Source organism: Lucilia sericata, unplaced genomic scaffold, assembly GCF_015586225.1.
Source record: "Lucilia sericata isolate MDLA Ls3-8-SP2 unplaced genomic scaffold, ASM1558622v1 Contig001294F_arrow, whole genome shotgun sequence".
Taxonomy (NCBI): Eukaryota; Metazoa; Arthropoda; class Insecta; order Diptera; family Calliphoridae; genus Lucilia; species Lucilia sericata.
Window position 1 is genome coordinate 38,827 of NW_023995242.1, and position 20,584 is coordinate 59,410.

The 20,584-nt window shown below is 31.9% G+C and overlaps 1 protein-coding gene across 2 annotated transcripts in view; it reads right to left on the reverse strand.

Annotated features, from left to right (window-relative positions):
- The window catches only part of LOC119610871, a 29,333-nt gene extending 18,528 nt beyond the window's left edge, over window positions 1-10,805 (reverse strand). For both annotated transcript variants that reach the window (XR_005232022.1, XM_037966268.1), the window contains exon 1: window positions 9,729-10,805. Coding sequence is in view for 1 of the 2 variants with exons in the window: in XM_037966268.1 (XP_037822196.1) it covers window positions 9,729-10,303 (575 nt within the window). In the remaining variant the exon portion in view is untranslated. The remainder of the gene's footprint in view (window positions 1-9,728) is intronic.
- Between the last annotated feature and the right edge of the window lie 9,779 nt (window positions 10,806-20,584).

Here is a 20,584-nt window from a genome sequence, read left to right on the forward strand (position 1 = left end):
AAAAAAAAAAACACAAAAAAAAACAACACAAACATTAATGAAAAATTCAAAACACGCCAATGAATGCATGTGAAATCTACAATATTTTCCTTTTTATTTATGTTCGTTCACGACACACGTGACCTTATTTTAAAGGCATAACAAAACAAGGAAGAGAGAGGAAGGACGAGAGAGAGAGCGACAGAAAAAGAGTAAGAAAAGTAGTAAACTAAAGTCTAGAGAGATAGAGGAGATTGTGTGCTAAATGTAAAAAAGAGGATAGTAATTTGAAAGAGTTGCCAAATTAAAGGATTTATTTCAGATATAAAAAGGATTTGGTATTGAGAATATTGATTAAGGATAATATACAAAAGATTGCCACAGATTTAGCGGTAATATCACAAAATTATCTTTAAAAAATGTTTTACTGTTTGATTATTTGAATGAAATCTAAAACATTTATATCACCTGATCCTCCTCTGATCAATATATAAGCGAGGATCAGCAGTTCATCTCAGCATTCTTCATACAAGATGTTTTATTGATCGATCGCCTAGATCATCAGATAGCCATTATCTCAAATGTTAAACATTTAAGTTAACTGATCTTTACTAGACTTTCTACATACGGGATGTTTAAAGGATAATTTTAATTAATGATCTTTAATTTCTGAAGTAAACGAGGATCAGCAGTTCATCTCAGTATTCTTCATACAAGATGTTTTATTGTTCGATCGCCTAGATCATCAGATAGCCATTATCTCAAATGTTAAACATTTAAGTGGACTGATCTTTACTAGACTTTCTACATACGGGATGTTTAAAGGATAATTTTAATTAATGATCATTAATTTCTGAAGTAAACGATCAGTTGATTATCTGATTATCTCAAATTTGAAACATTTTTCTCACCTGATACTCTTGCATGATCCAAATTTCTGGATTCTCAACATACAGTTTGTTTTAATTAATCTTTTGATCTCTCAGTTATCAGATGGATAAACATAATCCCAAAAGTTTAAATTTTCAAGGCGCTTGATTCTTTTCCCTGAAGTATTTCACTTCAAAATTTGGATCAAGAGACTATCAACGATATTTCTATACTCTTCATACAGAATGTTTTATTGTTCGATCAATCAGATCATCAAGTAGTCATTATACCATATCTAATACCTTTATGTCATCTGATCCTCTTTCCTGATAAAAAATATCTGGAATCTCGACATGCTGAAGATTTTAATGGATCATTGCAATTAACGATCTTTAATATCCAGAAAATGGATCAGTTGTTAGTGTTAATGAGAACGTTCTATTATAGATAGGTACTCTAGGATGTCTTAAAAGATTTAAAGTGGCTGACACTGTCAAAGATAGGTGCCAGATAAAGTGGTAATCGTCGATACTGATAGATATCGGAACAGTTGCGGGAGAAGAACTGTTTTAAGTTTGTTTGCAATAGAAAACTTTGAAGTGGAAAAAAACCCTCACTCATCATTGATCGGCTCGATCTCTTGAGAGAGAGAGAAAAAGAGGGAGAGAGCGATTGAAACGTAGAACTCAACTCCTGAATATAAGTTGTCCTCTTTTAAGTAATCTCTCAGAATTTCTATAAACATTCAACCTGTTGATATCACAGTTTAACTGAGCATTTCTTAAGTTTAAGGTTTTTAAGGTAATATCCAATGATTTGTAAACTTGATCGATCCTTGCTTCAGGTTCTTATTCACAGTGTTTAAGAGAGACGGGATGAAATCATAGCTCTCATCTCCTGAATATATCATCCTGATGATACCACAATTTAGCTGAGCATATCTTAAGGTTAAGTTCTTCGAAATTTTAGTGATCTTTTCTAAAGAAATTTGTGTTGTTATTTAAGGAACTTTGAGACCTTTTCAAAGATCTTTAGAATCTCTTCTGAATTTTGTTAAGATGTTTTATAAAGATCATTGAGATTTAAAAAGATCATTGTGATCTTTTATAAAGATTGCTACGATCTTTTATGAAGCTCTTTGAGATTTAAAAAGATCGTTGAGATCTTTTATAAATATATTTGGGATTTTTCTAAAGATCTCTAAAGATCATTGGGATATTTTCTAAAATCTTTGAGAACTTTTCTAAAAATCATTGGGATTTTTCCTAAAGATCATTGGAGTCTTCTCTAAAGATCATTTTTAAATATCTGAAATTTCTGAAGATCTTTGCAATCATTTCTAAAAATCTTTAAAGTACTTCCTAAAGATTTTTGGAATGTTTTCCAAAAAGATATGAGGTTATTATCTAAAATCTTTGAGGACTTTTCTAAAGATCATCATGACTTTTTCTAAAGATCTGAGATCTCCGGAGTCTTCTCTAAAGATCATTGGGAACTTTTTTTAAAGATCTTTAAGGTATTTTCTAAAGATCTTTGGGATGTTCTCTAAAGATCTTTAAGATCCTTTCTAAAGATTTTGGTGATGTTTCTATTCTAAAGATCTTTGCAGATATTTCCCATAGATCTTTCCTAAAGATCTTTGGGTTCATTCCCAAAGATCAGTGTGATATTTTCTTAAGATCTTTTTGGAGTCTTTCTTGAAGATCTTTAGGATATATTCCAAAGATATTTGGAATATATTCTAAACATTTTAGGGATGAAGTTCAAGTTCTTTGGGATATTGCCTTAAAATATCAAATGTTTTCTAAAGATCTTTGTAATCTATCGGATCATTGGGGTATTTTCTATTCTTACAGCTCTTTGAAATCTTTTTACTTTGTTTCAAAAAATCTTTGGAATCTTTTCTAAAGATCTTTGAGATTTTCTGTAAAGATTTTTGAGATCTTTTCTAAAGATCATTAGAATCTATTGGATCATTGGGGTCTACTCTAAAGATCTCTGAGATCTGTTTGTAATATATTCATGATCGTTTCTAAAGATCTTTGGGATCTTCTTTAAAGATTTTTGAGAACTTTTCTAAAGATCTTTGGATTCTATTGGATCATTGTGGTCTATTCTAAAGATCTCTGAGATCTTTTTGTGGTGATCTTTTCTAAAGATCTTTTGGATCGTTGTGGTCTATACTAAAGATCTCTGAGATCTTTTTGTGGTAATCATTTCTAAAGATCTTTGGGATAATTTCTAACGATTTTTTGAATCTCTCGTGAAGATCTTTGAGAACTTTTCTTAAGATCTTTGGCATTGAAAGATAGGATTATGGGTTTCAAAATACGATCAGCAAATGCTCAAGTCTAAAAAAGTCTTTCCTTCCTAAGACACACCAATAAGCTATAGCAATAATACAACTTTTAATCTCTATAATATTTTTTTGATAAATTAAAGCTTAATTATTGACATTTAAAAGAATATTCATAATTTTCGAATAGATTTGTTGAATATTTTTCTAAACAAATGTCATCATAAAAAATAATCGCTAAAAACAACTTAAAAAAACATTTTAATCCATATACTGAACCATAATGGGATTGTGGTGATTTGTCTTCTTTCGAAATCTCACTACAAAGGCAGTTCGTTAACTCAAAAGGAAATAGTAAAAAAAACCCAAAGAGACTCTCTCACTCTACCCAGTGGTTAACTACGAAAATAAATGTGTAGCTAAGAAACAAAGTTAAAGAGCACAACATAAAAACAAGCAGAGAAATAGCAGTGGGAAAAACCAAAAAACGAAATGTCATATTATTTCTTTTCTAAACAAGAAAGAGAGGGTGACAGAGAGAAAGAAAGAGAGAGCTTAAGAAGAGGTGAACGAAAATGCAAGAGGGTTGAGTTGCTTTTTTTAGTAGTAAAAAAACAACAAGAACAATACATTTAGCTTTTAAAGTGGTTAAGAATTTACGTATAAAGTACTAAAAAAATGCATTTCATTATAAATGATTTAATGAAATTCCTTTGAAAGATTATGCAAATTTAATGATGGAATATATGGCGAACAGCAAAAAAAAAAAAACACTTTAAAATATTAATAAACCATGAGTACACATATACATACAAACATATGAGTGTATAGAAATTTGTAATAGAAAATATTTATTTTTAAAAATTTTTTTAAATAAATAAAAGGGTTTGTTTAACATTTAATTAATTTGAGCTTTTCAAGTGTTAATGCTTTTACAGAATAAAAAAAAAAAAAAATATTTGAAAAAAATTCTACAATCGCTAATGACTTAAGTCGACTTAAGTATATGTTTCCGATGATATTTAACTAACAAAACTCTTTATTAAAGTTTAAATCCCATTATTCGAGTTAACCTCTTATTGCTTATTATCACACATACTATGAACTTTTATTTTGTTGCTTAGTAGTTCAATTTAGTTAGATTTTAATTAGTTGTGAGTAAACATTACTACTTCTGTCGTCTTTACCACAATCTCTCTCTCTCTCTTCTTAGCATCATTGCTAATACACATCATGCATAAATGCAATCCCCTGAGTGCATGTTTCGATGTGAAAAATAATTGTTATTAATCCCGGTATTGTTAAAATACCGCTACAGTTCATTTCGAGATTCAAGATATTTTCTAGAGATCTTTAGAATGCCTTAGGAAGAGCTTTGAGATGTTATCTTAAGATCTTTAAAATATTTTCTAAAGATCTTTGTGTTTTACTCTGCAATTTTTTCAAATGATCTATTAGATTTTGTCTTAACATTTTAGGGATCTTTTCTAGGAAAATTTTTACTGGGATTTTTTCTAAAGATCTTTGGAATCTTTGTGACTTTTCAAAAGATCATTGCGGTATTTTCTAATGACCTTTGGTAACATTGGGATATTTTCTGGCATCTTTTTAAAAAGTTCTAAGATATTTTCTTAACACATTTGAGATCTTTTCTATAGACTTTTGGTATCATTTCTACAGATCTTAACTAAAGAATATTGAAATCTTTTCTGAAGTTTTTGGTATATTTTCTATGGACTTTGTGATTTTTTAAGAGCCGTGGGATGTTTTTTAACGATCTTTGGAATCTTTTCTGAAGATATTTTCCTAAGATTCTTCAGATCTTAAGAATGTATTCTAAACATGTTTCAAACTTTTTTAAGGATCATCTTCTAAAGAAATTTGTATTCGAAAAATTTTTGCGATCTTTTTTAAAAATCATTATTTTCTGAAAATCTCAATATGTTTGGAACCTATTTTAATCATCCTTGGGATCTTTTCTAGCTAACTTTCGAGTCTTTTCTAAATCTTTGGGGTATTTTCTAGTAATCTTAAGAATGTTTTCTTATGATGTTTGATATTTTTGTTGTGATCCTTTCTAAAGATGTATCGAATCTTTTCTAAAAAGCTATGATATGTTTCCTTAAAATAATTGGAATCTTTTATAAAGATTTTTTTTCTAACGAACTTTGGAATATTTTTTTTTTTTTGATCTAAAAGAACTTTTCTTATGATTTTTAGGATTATTATATTATCTAAAGATAACTGAAGTCATATTTAAAGAGTCTTGGTATCTTTTCAAAAGATCTTTAGCATCATTGTGGTATTTTCTAAAGTTTTCTAAAGACATTTGGCGTATTTTCTAAAGATCTTTGAGATATTTTCTAATGATCTTTGGAATGTTTTCTTAGAATCTTTTTTTTTTTAAATCTTTGAAATCTTTGCGTAATATCGTTGAAAAATTTTGATGAAGAAGACTTATATAGTGATGTAAGAATGATCGAGAATTTTCAAATCATTGTACCCGAGGAGAAGACTCCCGATCTAATTTTGATGAAAGCCTGAAAATGACAGAAATTGTTCTAGTTTCTAGTCTAGTCAATGCTCAAGTCTGTAGAAGACTATAGTTAAGTCTAGTCTATAGTCTAGGCTATAGTCCAGCCTAGTTTATAGTTTAGTCTATATTTTAGTCTATAGTCTTGGCTATATTTCAGTCTATAGTCTAGTCTATAGTCAAGTATACAGTCTAGTCTATTACATAGTCTATAGTGTAGTCTATTGTCTACACTATAGTCTAGTGTAGGCTAGACTAGTCTACAGGCTATCCTATGGTCTAGTATATAGTTTGGTCGATAGTCTAGTCTATTCTATAGTTTAGTCCACAGTTTTTTCTTTAGCCTCGGTTATAGTCTAGTCCATATCCTACTCTGTAGTCTAGTCTATAGTTTAGTCTATAGTCTAGTATATAGTCTAATCTATAGTGTAGTCTAGGCTATAGTCTAGTTTACTCTATAGTCTTGTCTATAGTCTAGTCTATAGTTTAGACTATAGTCTAAACGGAAGTCTGGTCTATTGTCCAACTTATAGTTTAGTCAATAGTCCAGCCTATAGTCAAGACTATAGTCGAATCTACAGTCTAGTCTACAGTCTAGTCTACAGTCTAGTCTACAATCTAGTCTACAGTCTACAGTCCAGCCTAGTCTTTAGTTTAGTCTATATTCTAGTCGTATAATCTATCTATAGTCTATAGTCAAGTATATAGTGTAGTCTATTACCTAGTTTATAGTGTAGTCTATTGTCTACACTATAGTCTAGTGTAGGCTAGACTAGTCTACAGGCTATCCTATGGTCTAGTATATAGTTTGGTCGATAGTCTAGTCTATTCTATAGTTCAGTCCACAGTTTTTTCTCTAGCCTCGGTTATAGTCTAGTTCATTTCCTACTCTGTAGTCTAGTCTGTAGTCTAATCTATAGTGTAGTCTATAGTCTAGTCTATAGTGTAGTCTATAGTCTAGTATATAGTGTAGTCTATAGTCTAGTCTATAGTCTAATCTATAGCGTAGTAAATAGTCTAGTCTGTAGTCTAGTATATAGTTTAGTCTTGTCGATAGTCTGTTCTATACACAGAGGGAAAAGAAATATACGCGCCTGGTACCCAATTGACACTAAATTGTTTATAATTTTTCAATACCAACCGTTGTCAAAGTATAAATACAACCCTATGTAATGTTGACAACATTGCAACAATTCATTGTCGAAATCTAAATTTTATACACATCCGCTGTCTAAATGTTAACAAATGTGGTAAGCTCACTATTGACAAACAATCCGTTGCCAATAGTGTTGTCGTACGTATATATATACTTTGACAACGGATGTTGTTGAAAAATTATAAACTCTTTTGTGTCAATTTGGTACCAGGCGTGTATATTTCCTTTTCCCTCTGTGTAGTCTAGACTGTAGTCTAGTCTAGAGATTAGTCTGTAGTGCGATCTATATAGTTTATTCTATAGTGTAAACTATAGTCTCGGGTATACTTAGTCTAGTATTAGTATTGACTAATCCATTGTTTAGTTTATATTCTAGTCTATAGTCTAGTCTATGCTTTTGTATATAGTCTATATATATCTAGTATATAGACTAGTCTAGCCTATAGTCTAGTCATATATTAGTCTATAGTCTAGTCTATAGTCTAGCCTATAGTCTAGCCTATAGTCTAGTCTATAGTCTAGCTAAGCTAGCCTAGTTATATTCTAGCCTATAGTCTAGTCTATGTCTACTAGTCTAGCCATAGTCTAGTCTATAGTCTAGTCTAGCTGTCATAGGAGTTGTCTAGTCTATAGTAGTCTATAGTCTAGTTATAGTCTATCTATAGTTGTCTATAGTCTAGTCTATAGTCTAGTCTATAGTCTATCTATAGTCTAGTCTATAGTCTATCTAGTCTAGTCTATATAGTCTAGTCTATTTTTAGTCTAGTCTATAGTCTATAGTCTAGTCTATAGTCTATAGTCTAGCTATAGTCTAGTCTCTAGTCTAGTCTATAGTCTAGATAGTCTAGTCTATAGTCTAGTCTATAGTCTAGTCATAGTCTAGTCTATAGTCTAGTAGTTTCTAGTCTATAGTCTAGTCTATAGTCTAGTCTATAGTCTAGTCTATAGTCTAGTCTATAGTCTAGTCTATAGTCTAGTCTATAGTCTAGTGCTATATGTCTAGTCTAAGTCATAGTCTATAGTCTAGTCTATAGTTAGTCTTAGTTCTAGTCTATAGTCTAGTCTATAGTCTAGTCTATCAGTCTAGTCTATAGTCTAGTCTATAGTCTAGTCTATAGTCTAGCTCTAGTAGTCTATAGTCTCGTTATAGTCTAGTCTATAGTCTAGTCTATAGTCTAGTCATATAGTCTCAGTCTATAGATCTAGTTCTAAGTCTAGTCTATAGTCTAGTCTATAGTCTAGTCTATAGGTCTATAGTCTAGTCTATAGTCTAGTCTATAGTCTAGTCGATAGTCTAGTCTAGTCTATAGTCTAGTCTATAGTCTTAGTCTATAGTCTAGTCCTATAGTCTGGCTCTAGTCTAGTTCTATAGGTCTAGTCTATAGTCTAGGTTCTATGAGTCTGGTTTATATTAGTCTAAAGTCTAGTCTATAGTCTAGTCTATAGTCTGGTTTATATAGTCTAGTCTATAGTCTAGTCTATAGTCTAGTCTATAGTCTAGTCTATAGTCTAGTCTATAGTCTAGTCTATAGTCTAGTCTATAGTCTAGTCTATGCTTTTGTCTATAGTCTAGTATATATCTAGTATGTAGACTAGTCTATAGTATAGTCTAGCCTATAGTCTAGCCTATAGTCTAGTCTATAGTTTGGTCTATAGTCTAGCCTATAGTCCAGTCTATAGTCTAGTCTATATTCTAGTCTATAGTCTAGCCTATAGTCTAGGCTATAGTCTAGTCTATAGTCTAGTCTATAGTCTAGTCTATAGTCTAGTTTATAATCTATTTTATAGTCTAGTCTATAGTCTAGTCTATAGTCTATTCTATAGTCTAGTCTATAGTCTAGTCTATAGTCTAGTCTATAGTCTAGTCTATAGTCTAGTCTATAGTCTAGTCTATAGTCTAGTCTATAGTCTAGTCTATAGTCTGTCTAGTCTAGAGTCTAGTTTATAGTCATTCATAGTCATGTCTGTAGTCAAGTGTATATTTTGTTCTAAAGGGTAGCCTATAGTCTAGTCTATATTCTAGTCTATTGTCTAGTCTATAGTGTGATGTTTGTAAATTTTCAAAAGATCTTTGGGGTCTATAGACAAGACTACGTCTATAGATTAGTCTGTAGTGTAATATGTAGTCTATAGTTTAGTCTATAGTCTTGTCTTTAGTCTCGGGTATTGCTTAGTCTATTGACTAATCTATAGTCTATTCTATAGTTTAGTTTATAATCATGTATATAGTCTAGTTTGTAGTGTAGTCCATAGTGCAGCCTATAGTCTAGTCTACAGTCTAGTGTATAGTCTAGTATATATTCATGGCTATAGTCTAGTCTACAGTCTAGTCGATAGTCTAGTTGTTAGTCAAATCTGTAGTCTATTCTACAGCCTAGTTTGTGGTCTAGCCTATAGTCTAATCTATAGTGTAGTCTATAGTCTATTCTGTAGTCTGGTCTAGTCGAGTCTAGTCTACAGATTAGTGTGTAGTGTAATCTATAATCTAAAGTTTAGCCTATAATGTGGTCTTTAGTATCGGGTATTGTCTAGTCTATTGACGAATCTATTGTCTAGTCTATAGTTTGGCTTATAATCTAGTCTATAGTTTAGTTTATAGTTAAGTCGTACAGTCTTGTGTATAGTCTATAGTTTAGTTTATAATCTATTCTATAGTTTTGTCTACAGCCTAGTCTGTAGCCCAGTCTATATTCTACACTATAGTCTATATTATAGTCTATAGTCTGATCTTGTCTATGATGTAGTCTAGCCTATAGTATATGGTTTTATCAATAGTCTACTCTATAGCCTAGTCTACATTCTAATCTATACTCTACTTTATATTATACTATATAATCTAGTCGGACGAATGAACGGTGGTTATAAATATAATAAAAACATTTGTATTTCCTTACCTAAATTCCTTTTGTTGATCTATGTTGAAGGCCTCCTCCTCACTATCACTAAAACTAGGCAAACTAATATTGCCGCGCAGCACACCACGACCATTCTCACCACCCACCGCACCGGGCCCTAAATCTTCCATAGCTATTTCTATACTACCATTGGCAATATTTTGAACACTACCACCCACTGGCGCCACATCACGGCCCTTAGAGCGACGACCGCTACTGCTGCGGGCAATGGCACCTGTACTACTGCTGCTATGGTTGTTGTTATTATTATTATTATTGTTATTACTATTATTGTGATGATGTGGTGAAGGACCTAAAGTTTCACCACCAGCCGCCAGTGAGGAGGGTAAATCTGTGCATGATGAGGCCTCCGGTACCTGTAAAGCCTGATGTTGTTGATTGGCTAAAGTTTTTGTTAGGGTATGTTTGAGACGACGTTGCGAGCACTGTAAAGCATCCAAATCCAAAAGTTGACGTTGTAATTGTAATTCATCTTTATAGTTGAGATCATCAAAATTAAGACGTTCCAATTGAAATTCTATTAAATCATCTAAATCCAATAACGAAGAAGCCATTGTTTGATGTAACAAGAAGGTGTGAAATTTAAAGGGGGGGGGAGGCGTGACAGAGAGAGAGAGAGAGAAGAGCAGCAATAGTATAAAGTTTCTGTAGAAAAGAGTTGATGTTGTTGTTGTTAGTTGTTAAAGAAGTTTTGGTTAATTTTTTTTGTGTGGCAAATTTTGTTTAAGGGTTTTGGAGATGAAGATTTTATAAAAATTTCATTTTTTTTTTAATTTTTTGAAATTTTTTTTGAAATTTTTTTTTAATTATTTTAATTTAAAGTATACATTGAACACAGCCCTATAAACATTTACTTTTCACTTTACATTTTTTATTGAAGAACATTTTTTTTAAAACACACATACACTTATACACACTCTTTTTTTATACTCTTTTCATTTTTTAGAGATAAATTTTATATATATTTTTTTTTAAATTTTTTTATAAATTTGCTGTAGTGGGGTTTTATCTCTTTAGATTTTAATTTGCTGCTGATGCTGTTTTGTTGTCTCCATGGGGGGGGGGGGGGGGGTTTGCTGTTGATGTTGTTTTAACTGCTGTTGTTTTTGTTGTTATTGCTGTTTCCTCTGTTAATAAATTTTCCTTATTTGTGTTGTTGCTGTTGTTCTCCTATTATTTATATAAAATATGAATATTTAGGTTATTTATTTGAAAAAATTGATTTTCTGAAATTTTGTTTGTTGCTGTAGTAGTTGTGAATGTTGCTGTTGTTGTTGTTGTTGTTGCTGCTAGTGTTGTTGCTGTTGTTGTAGTTATTTTTTGTAGCCATTTTATTGATTTTTAACACTAGCATTATATATATATATATATGTATATATTTTCACAGCCTTTTGGCTGCCTTTTTGGCTTAAATGCTCTTCTTCACTGGCTTAGTGGAAAAGTGGCAAATTATAAACTATTTTTTTTTTCTTTTCAACTCAACACATTTCTATAATAAGTATATTTCTAGCTGTTGGAAAAATGAAAATGAAAAAAAAAATCGGAAAAATCGTTTTTTTTTTATTTCTTAATTCTTGTTTTGTTGCTGTTGTTTTTGTAGTATTTTATCCACGATGTTACGAACCTTAAAACGAAAACCAACCAATTTTTTTCTCGCGTTTTTTTTCTTCTTTTTTTAATATTTTATTATGCCATAATAAGTTTTATTTTAAGCCATTTTTTCATAAATTTTTCAATACTTAACTAAAATTAAATTTAAGGAAAATTTTATTATTTTTTTTTCTCCAACTTTTCACTTAAAATTTCTATACATATACATATAAATTTTTTTTAGGAAAATTTTTTATAAAAAAATCACTAAAGCAAAAAACACACTTTTCATCTCCTTTCTTAAACTTTGAACGTTTTTTTTTTTTAAATAAATTACACTCAAAACCTTTAAAAGCAAGATTTTCTTTATAGTTTTTTCTTAAATAAATTTTTCTTTTTTTTTTTTTTTTTTTTCAAATTTTATCATATAATTTAAGTAACGTCTCGTTGTTTAAATATATACTATAGATATCTAATAGTATGTAGTAGAAATATCCCGTTACTAATATATATGTACAACAATCGTTACAACCGTTCAACGTTTTGTCGTTGTATGAATTTAAGTAGAAAATGTTAAAGTGTAATAGATTTTCGTGTCTGTGTTTCTTTTTTCTTCTTCTTCTTCTTCCTTTCTTGCTTTACCTTCATCTTGTTTTTCTTGTATTTTACTCTCGTTTTTTTTTTAGTGCTTAGCCGAATACTCTTGTTTGGTTGTGTGTGTGTGTCATTTTTCCCATAATCATTTACCGTTAAATGTATGGTTCCGTTTTTCTCTCTTTATTGACATTTTGCCATGTTGTGGTAACACAATGTGAGCCACCGGACGTTAGAACTACAGACATATTTATTTAAATTAGATTAAACCAGACTATACACTAGACTAGACTTTAGACTTATTATAGGCTAGACTGCACACTAGACTATAGACTAGACTATATACTAGACTATAGAGTTGACTATAGAATATGCTAGACTATAGACTGGCATATTTAAGATCTAGTTCAGTTCTAGTTCTGTTCTAGTTCTGTTCTAGTTCTGTTCTAGTTCTGTTCTAGTTCTGTTCTAGTTCTGTTCTAGTTCTGTTCTAGTTTGTTCTAGTTCTGTTCTAGTTCTGTTCTAGTTCTGTTCTAGTTCTGTTCTAGTTCTGTTTAGTTCTGTTCTAGTTCTGTTCTAGTTCTGTTCTAGTTCTGTTCTAGTCTGTTCTAGTTCTGTTCTAGTTCTGTTCTAGTTCTGTTCTAGTTCTGTTCTAGTTCTGTTCTAGTTCTGTTCTAGTTCTGTTCTAGTTCTGTTCTAGTTCTGTTCTAGTTCTGTTCTAGTTCTGTTCTAGTTCTGTTCTAGTTCTAGTTCTGTTCTAGTTCTTTCTAGTTCTGTTCTAGTTCTGTTCTAGTTCTGTTCTAGTTCTGTTTTAGTTCTGTTCTAGTTCTGTTCTAGTTCTGTTCTAGTTCTGTTCTAGTTCTGTTCTAGTCTGTTCTAGTTCTGTCTAGTTCTGTTCTAGTTCTGTTTTAGTTCTGTTCTAGTTCTGTTCTAGTTCTGTTCTAGTTCTGTTCTAGTTCTGTTCTAGTTCGTTCTAGTTCTGTTCTAGTTCTGTTCTAGTTCTGTTCTAGTTCTGTTCTAGTTCTGTTCTAGTTCTGTTTCTAGTTCTGTTCTAGTTCTGTTCTAGTTCTGTTCTAGTTCTGTTCTAGTTTCTGTTCTAGTTCTGTTCTAGTTTAGTTCTAGTTCTGTTCTAGTTCTGTTCTAGTTCTGTTCTAGTTCTGTTCTAGTTCTGTTCTAGTTCTGTTCTAGTTTTGTTCTAGTTCAGTTCTAGTTCTGTTCTAGTTCTGTTCTGATTTTGTTCTAGTTCTGTTCTAGTTCTGTTCTAGTTCTGTTCTAGTTCTGTTCTAGTTCTATTCTAGTTCAGTTCTAGTTTTGTTCTAGTTCTGTTCTAGTTCTGTTCTAGTTCTGTTCTAGTTCTGTTCTAGTTCTGCTCTAGTTCTGTTCTAGTTCTGTTCTAGTTCTGTTCTAGTTCTGTTCTAGTTCTGTTCTAGTTCTGTTCTAGTTTGTTTCTAGTTTTGTTCTAGTTCTGTTCTAGTTCTGTTCTAGTTCTGTTCTAGTTCTGTTCTAGTTCTGTTCTAGTTCTGTTCTAGTTCTGTTCTAGTTTCTGTTCTAGTTCTGTTCTAGTTCTGTTCTAGTTCTGTTCTAGTTCTGTTCTAGTTCTGTTCTAGTTCTGTTTCAGTTCTGTTCTAGTTCTGTTCTAGTTCTGTTCTAGTTGCTGTTCTAGTTCTGTTCTAGTTTGTTCTAGTTTGGTCTAGTTCTGTTTCTAGTTCTGTTCTAGTTCTGTTCTAGTTCTGTTCTAGTTCTGTTCTAGTTTTGTTCTAGTGCTGTTCTAGTTCTGTTCTAGTTCTGTTCTAGTTCTAGTTCTGTTCTAGTTCTAGTTCTGTCTAGTTCTGTTCTAGTTCTGTTGTTCTGTTCTAGTTCTAGTTCTGTTCTAGTGGCTGTTCTAGTTCTGTTCTGTTCTAGTACGATTTTCTGTTCTAGTTCTGTTCTAGTTCTGTTCTAGTTTTGTCTAGTTCTTTCTAGTTCTGTTCTTTCTAGTTCTGTTTCTAGTGCTGTTCTAGTGTCTGTTCTAGTTCTGTTCTAGTTCTGTTTCTAGTTCTGTTCTAGTTTCTGTTCTAGTTTTGTTCTAGTTCTGTTCTAGTTCTGTTCTAGTTCTGTTCTAGTTCTGTTCTAGTTCTGTTCTAGTTCTGTTCTAGTTCTGTTCTAGTTCTGTTCTAGTTCTGTTCTAGTTCTGTTCTAGTTCTGTTCTAGTTCTGTTCTAGTTCTGTTCTAGTTCTGTTCTAGTTCTGTTCTAGTTTCTGTTCTAGTTCTGTTTAGTTCTGTTCTAGTTCTGTTCTAGTTCTGTTCTAGTTCTGTTCTAGTTCTGTTCTAGTTCGTTTAGTCTGTTCTAGTTTCTGTTCTAGTTCTGTTCTAGTTCTGTTCTAGTTTGTTCTAGTTCATGTTCTAGTTCTGTTCTAGTTCTGTTCTGATTTTGTTCTAGTTCTGTTCTAGTTCTGTTCTAGTTTGTTCTAGTTCTGTTCTAGTTCTGTTCTAGTTCTGTTCTAGTTTGTTCTAGTTCTATTCTAGTTCAGTTCTAGTTTGTTCTAGTTCTGTTCTAGTTCTGTTCTAGTTCTGTTCTAGTTCTGTTCTAGTTCTGTTTCTAGTTCTGTTCTAGTTGTTCTAGTTCGTTCTAGTTCTGTTCTAGTTCTGTTTAGTTCTGTTCTAGTTCTGTTCTAGTTCTGTTCTAGTTCTGTTCTAGTTCTGTTCTAGTTCTGTTCTAGTTCTGTTCTAGTTCTGTTCTAGTTCTGTTCTAGTTCTGTTCTAGTTCTGTTCTAGTTCTGTTCTAGTTCTGTTCTAGTTCGTTCTAGTTCTGTTCTAGTTCTGTTCTAGTTCTGTTCTAGTTCTGTTCTAGTTCTGTTCTAGTTCTGTTCTAGTTTGTTCTAGTTTTGTTCTAGTTCTGTTCTAGTTCTGTTCTAGTTCTGTTCTAGTTCTGTTCTAGTTCTGTTCTAGTTTGTTCTAGTTCTGTTCTAGTTCTGTTCTAGTTCTGTTCTAGTTCTGTTTAGTTCTAGTTCTGTTCTAGTTCTAGTTTAGTTCTGTTCTAGTTCTGTTCTAGTTCTGTTCTAGTTCTGTTCTAGTTCGTTCTAGTTCTGTTCTAGCTGTTCTAGTTCTTCTGTTCTAGTTCTGTTCTAGTTCTGTTCTAGTTCTGTTCTAGTTCTGTTCTAGTTCTGTTCTAGTTCTGTTCTAGTTCTGTTAGTTCTGTTCTAGTTCTGTTCTAGTGCTGTTCTAGTTCTGTTCTGTTCTAGTTCTGTTCTAGTTCTGTTCTAGTTCTGTTCTAGTTCTGTTCAGTTCTGTTCTAGTTCTGTTCTAGTTGTTCTAGTTCTGTTCTAGTTCTGTTCTAGTTCTGTTCTAGTTCTGTTCTAGTTCTGTTCTAGTTCTGTTCTAGTTCGTTCTAGTTCTGTTCTAGTTCTGTTCTAGTTCGTTCTAGTTCTGTTCTAGTTCTGTTCTAGTTCTGTTCTAGTTCTGTTCTAGTTCTGTTCTAGTTCTGTTCTAGTTCTGTTCTAGTTCTGTTCTAGTTCTGTTCTAGTTCTGTTCTAGTTCTGTTCTAGTTCTGTTCTAGTTCTGTTCTAGTTCTGTTCTAGTTCTGTTCTAGTTCTGTTCTAGTTCTGTTCTAGTTCTGTTCTAGTTCTGTTCTAGTTCTGTTCTAGTTCTGTTCTAGTTCTGTTCTAGTTCTGTTCTAGTTCTGTTCTAGTTCTGTTCTAGTCTGTTCTAGTTCTGTTCTAGTTCTGTTCTAGTTCTGTTCTAGTTCTGTTCTAGTTCTGTTCTAGTTCTGTTCTAGTTCTGTTCTAGTTCTGTTCTAGTTCTGTTCTAGTTCTGTTCTAGTTCTGTTCTAGTTCTGTTAGTTCTGTTCTTGTTCTAGTTCTGTTCTAGTTCTGTTCTAGTTCTGTTCTAGTTCGTTTAGTTCTGTTCTAGTTCTGTTCTAGTTCTGTTCTAGTTCTGTTCTAGTTCTGTTCTATTCGTTCTAGTTCTGGTTCTAGTTCTGTTCTAGTTCTGTTTCTAGTTCTGTTCTAGTTCTGTTCTAGTTCTGTTCTAGTTCTGTTCTAGTTCTGCGTTCTAGTTCTGTTCTAGTTCTTTTCTAGTTCTGGTTCTAGTTCTGTTCTAGTTCTGTTGCTAGTTCTGTTCTAGTTCTGTTCTAGTTCTGTTCTAGTTCTGTTCTAGTTCTGTTCTAGTTTCTGTTCTAGTTCTGTTCTAGTTCTGTTCTAGTTCTGTTCTAGTTCTGTTCTAGTTCTGTTCTAGTTCTGTTCTAGTTCTGTTCTAGTTCTGTTCTAGTTCTGTTCTAGTTCTGTTCTAGTTCTGTTCTAGTTCTAGTTTTGTTCTAGCTCTGTTCTAGTTCCGTTCTTGTTCTGTACTAGTTCTGTTCTAGTTCAGGATACTAGGATATTTGTATAGGATATATGTATTTTGGAATATGGTATCGATTTTATTTTACTCTACATTCCACATTTAATATTCTTCTACATTTTGCCAAAAATGAAAAATATATAGTTTAACTATTTTCCCATTTCAATATATCCTAAATTCCCATTCTTAATAAAATTTAAAAAATTCCTTGACGCCATATCGCCTACCGCTTTCCTTTAAAATTCGACTACTGTCGCCATCTAGTTAATATTAAAGCCAAAGAGTGTTGTTTTTTATTTATTTTTATTTCACATAATCTGACTATACACTTGACAAAAGTTTATGATGAATAATTCTCTTCTCTCTTTCTTTTGCCTTTTGTTAGTTGAGTTTGGTTTAATTTTATTCTTTATAAAAATCATTTTATTCTACTAACCACTTCCTTTTAACACAAATTCAATTCATTCACATGCATATACACACACATACTTAAGCAAAGGCTTTATATTATAATTGCTGTTGTTGTTGGTTTTGTTGTTTGTGTTTTGTTTGTTCAACGTAGCCATATAACAAAACAAATCAGGAAAATATAATCACGAAAAAACCCCTTGAAAATATACTAAGCTACACTCGAATTACAACATAGCGCCTAATAATAGGCAAAAGTAAATGTCAAAAACATGAAACACACAAAACTGAGACACACATATACACAAACCAACAAACACTGGCACTCTCATATGAAAATTGACACACAAGCGCACATTCAAGTTTTAGTTGAAAAAAAGAGGCAAAGGAAGAAAATTGAAAATCTACAACAACAATTACAACAAAACTTAGCACATGTTTTGTTTAAGCTTGTTTTTTTCGTGCTCATTTTAATTTTTTTTTAGAAAAGTGTGATGTTTTATTCTGCTTCTTCTTTTTTATTTGATATGTTTTCTTTTAGAACAAAACAAAAATTTACTACTACACAAACAGAGTAAAAATTCATACGTATTACAAATAGCAGTAAAATTTAAAAGAACCGTTAGTTTTACTGAGTGATTTGTTCAGAAGAGAACGGAAGAGGGTTAGTGGGAGAGAGAGAAGGTAGGAAGTAGGCTTATTTATTTATTTATTTATTATGAGTGCATGCTTGCGTGTGTGTATATGCATGCATGAGTTTGTTTTTTTGGATCCAAAAAAATGTATGTCATTTCAACGAACACTCTATAGTTTATTATGTTTTTTATTAATTACACGGCGTAAATGATGTAAAAGAACAAGCTGAGTAAAAAAAATCCCACTTGTAAATGAAAGATTATAAGTCATACACACTGAAACACATCACTCTCACTCACCATTCACGACATCTAACGTCTAGTATTCAAAGCAGAGATGTGGTAAAGGGAAAATTAGGGAAATTGAGACAGGGAACTGAACTAGAACAGAACAAGAATAGAACTAGAACAGAACAGGAATAGAACTAGAACAAGAATAACTGAACTAGAACAGAATTCGAACAGAACTAGAATAGAACTTCAACAGAACTAGAACAGAATACAACAGAACTAGAACAGAACTAGAACAGAACTAGAACAGAACTAGAACAGAACTAGAACAGAACTAGAACAAAACTAGAACAGAACTGGAACAGAACTAGAACAGAACTAGAACAGAACTAGAACAGAACTAGAACAGAACTAGAACAGAACTAGAACAGAACTAGAACAGAACTAGAACAGAACTAGAACAGAAGTAGAACAGAACTAGAACAGAACTAGAACAGAACTAGAACAGAACTAGAACAGAACTAGAACAGAACTAGAACAGAACTAGAACAGAACTAGAACAGAACTAGAACAGAACTAGAACAGAACTAGAACAGAACTAGAACAGAACTAGAACAGAACTAGAACAGAACTAGAACAGAACTAGAACAGAACTAGAACAGAACTAGAACAGAACTAGAACAGAACTAGAACAGAACTAGAACAGAACAGAATAGAACAAGAATAGAACTAGAACAGAACTAGAACAGAACTAGAACAGAACTGAACAGAACTAGAACAGAACTAGAACAGAACTAGAACAGAACTAGAACAGAACAAGAACAGAAGTAGAACAAACTAGAACAGAACTAGAACAGAACTAGAACAGAACTAGAACAGAACTAGAACAGAACTAGAACAGAACTAGAACAGAACTAGAACAGAACTAGAACAGAACTAGAACAGAACTAGAATAGAACTAGAACAGAACTAGAACAGAACTAGAACAGAACTAGAACAGAACTAGAACAGAACTAGAACACAGAACTAGAACAGAACTAGAACAGAACTAGAACAGAACTAGAACAGAACTAGAACAGAACTAGAACAGAACTAGAACAGAACTAGAACAGAACTAGAACAGAACTAGAACAGAACTAGAACAGAACTAGAACAGAACTAGAACAGAACTAGAACAGAACTAGAACAGAACTAGAACAGAACTAGAACAGAACTAGAACAGAACTAGAACAGAACTAGAACAGAACTAGAACAGAACTAGAACAGAACTAGAACAGAACTAGAACAGAACTAGAACAGAACAGAAACAGAACAGAACAGAACAGAACTAGAACAGAACTAGAACAGAACTAGAACACGAACTAGAACAGAACTAGAACAGAACTAGAACAGAACAGAACAGAACAGAACTAGAACAGAACTAGAACAGAACTAGAACAGAACTAGAACAGAACTAGAACAGAACTAGAACAGAACTAGAACAGAACTAGAACAGAACTAGAACAGAACTAGAACAGAACTAGAACAGAACTAGAACAGAACAGAACAGAAGAACAGAACTAGAACTAACTAGACTAGAACGGAACTAGAACAGAACTAGAACAGAACTAGAACAGAACTAGAACAGAACTAGAACAGAACTAGAACAGAACTAGAACAAACTAGAACAGAACTAGAACAGAACTAGAACAGAACTAGAACAGAACTAGAACAGAACTAGAACAGAACTAGAACAGAACTAGAACAGAACTAGAACAGAACTAGACTAGAACAGAACTAGAACTAGAACAGAACTAGAACAGAACTAGAATAGACTGGAACGAACTAGAACAGAACTAGAACAGAACTAGAACAGAACTAGAACAGAACTAGAACAGAACTAGAACAGAACTAGAACAGAACTAGTACAGAACTAGAACAGAACTAGAACAGAACTAGAACAGAACTAGAACAGAACTAGAACAGAACTAGAACAGAACTAGAACAGAACTAGAACAGAACTAGAACAGAACTAGAACAGAACTAGAACAGAACTAGAACAGAACTAGAACAGAACTAGAACTAGAACAGAACTAGAATAGAACAGAACTAGAATAGAACTGGAACAGAACTAGAACAGAACTAGAACAGAACTAGAACAGAACTAGAACAGAACTAGAACAGAACTAGAACAGACTAGAACAGAACTGAACTAAAACTGAACTAGTATTGAGGTACTTTTTTACATTTTTAAGCTATTTTCCCAAAAGTTCCAATTTTTCAACCCTGCTACAAACTAAATTTTAAAACACATGCTAAATAGAGTATTAGAGCACAAAATCTACTGTTTCATTTCAATTGTAATGTAACAAAAGTATTACAAGAATAATATAAAAACTAACCACAAATAATTCTAATAGCGTTTGTTAAATCAAAATATGAAGGGAGTTTAGTTGTAGAATATTATTAAAAGTAAAAACAAAAGTGAAAAACACGAAAAAAAAAAAAAACAAAATAATCAGAGATGATGATTGCAATTACAAGGGTTGCCGCAATCAGTAATTGTGTTAAACACGTAATTGTGTTTAAAAGACTAATAAATTGTAAATTAACAATTAATTCGAAACAATTTATAAGAAAAACGACAAAAACCCATTAAAGAAACGAACTATTTAATTATTTAGGCAGTTAACTAAATATAGATGAAAATCAAAGCATTTTGTATACGTTTTGGGGGCATATTTGTTAATTAAGTTAAAAGGAAGCACAATATTTGTTTTAGTAAATTACTAGTAAAGAGGGAATTTTTAATTAATTGGGATATAATTTATAATACTTTGAAAGGATTACATAGAATATGTACCCGTATAGTACTTTTTAATTCTTGAATAAATAATCGTTAAATAAAAACGCTTCAAAATACTTTGTAAATTATTGTACACAAAAGCTTAAGTTTGCAAAAGAGCTTTTGTTGTATAAAGTTTCTTGTATTTTCATTTTATAAGGTTTACATCATTGATGTCCTTTTTACAATATGCTGTTACTAAAAATTTCAAAAAGCTATGCTATGAAGGTTGCCAT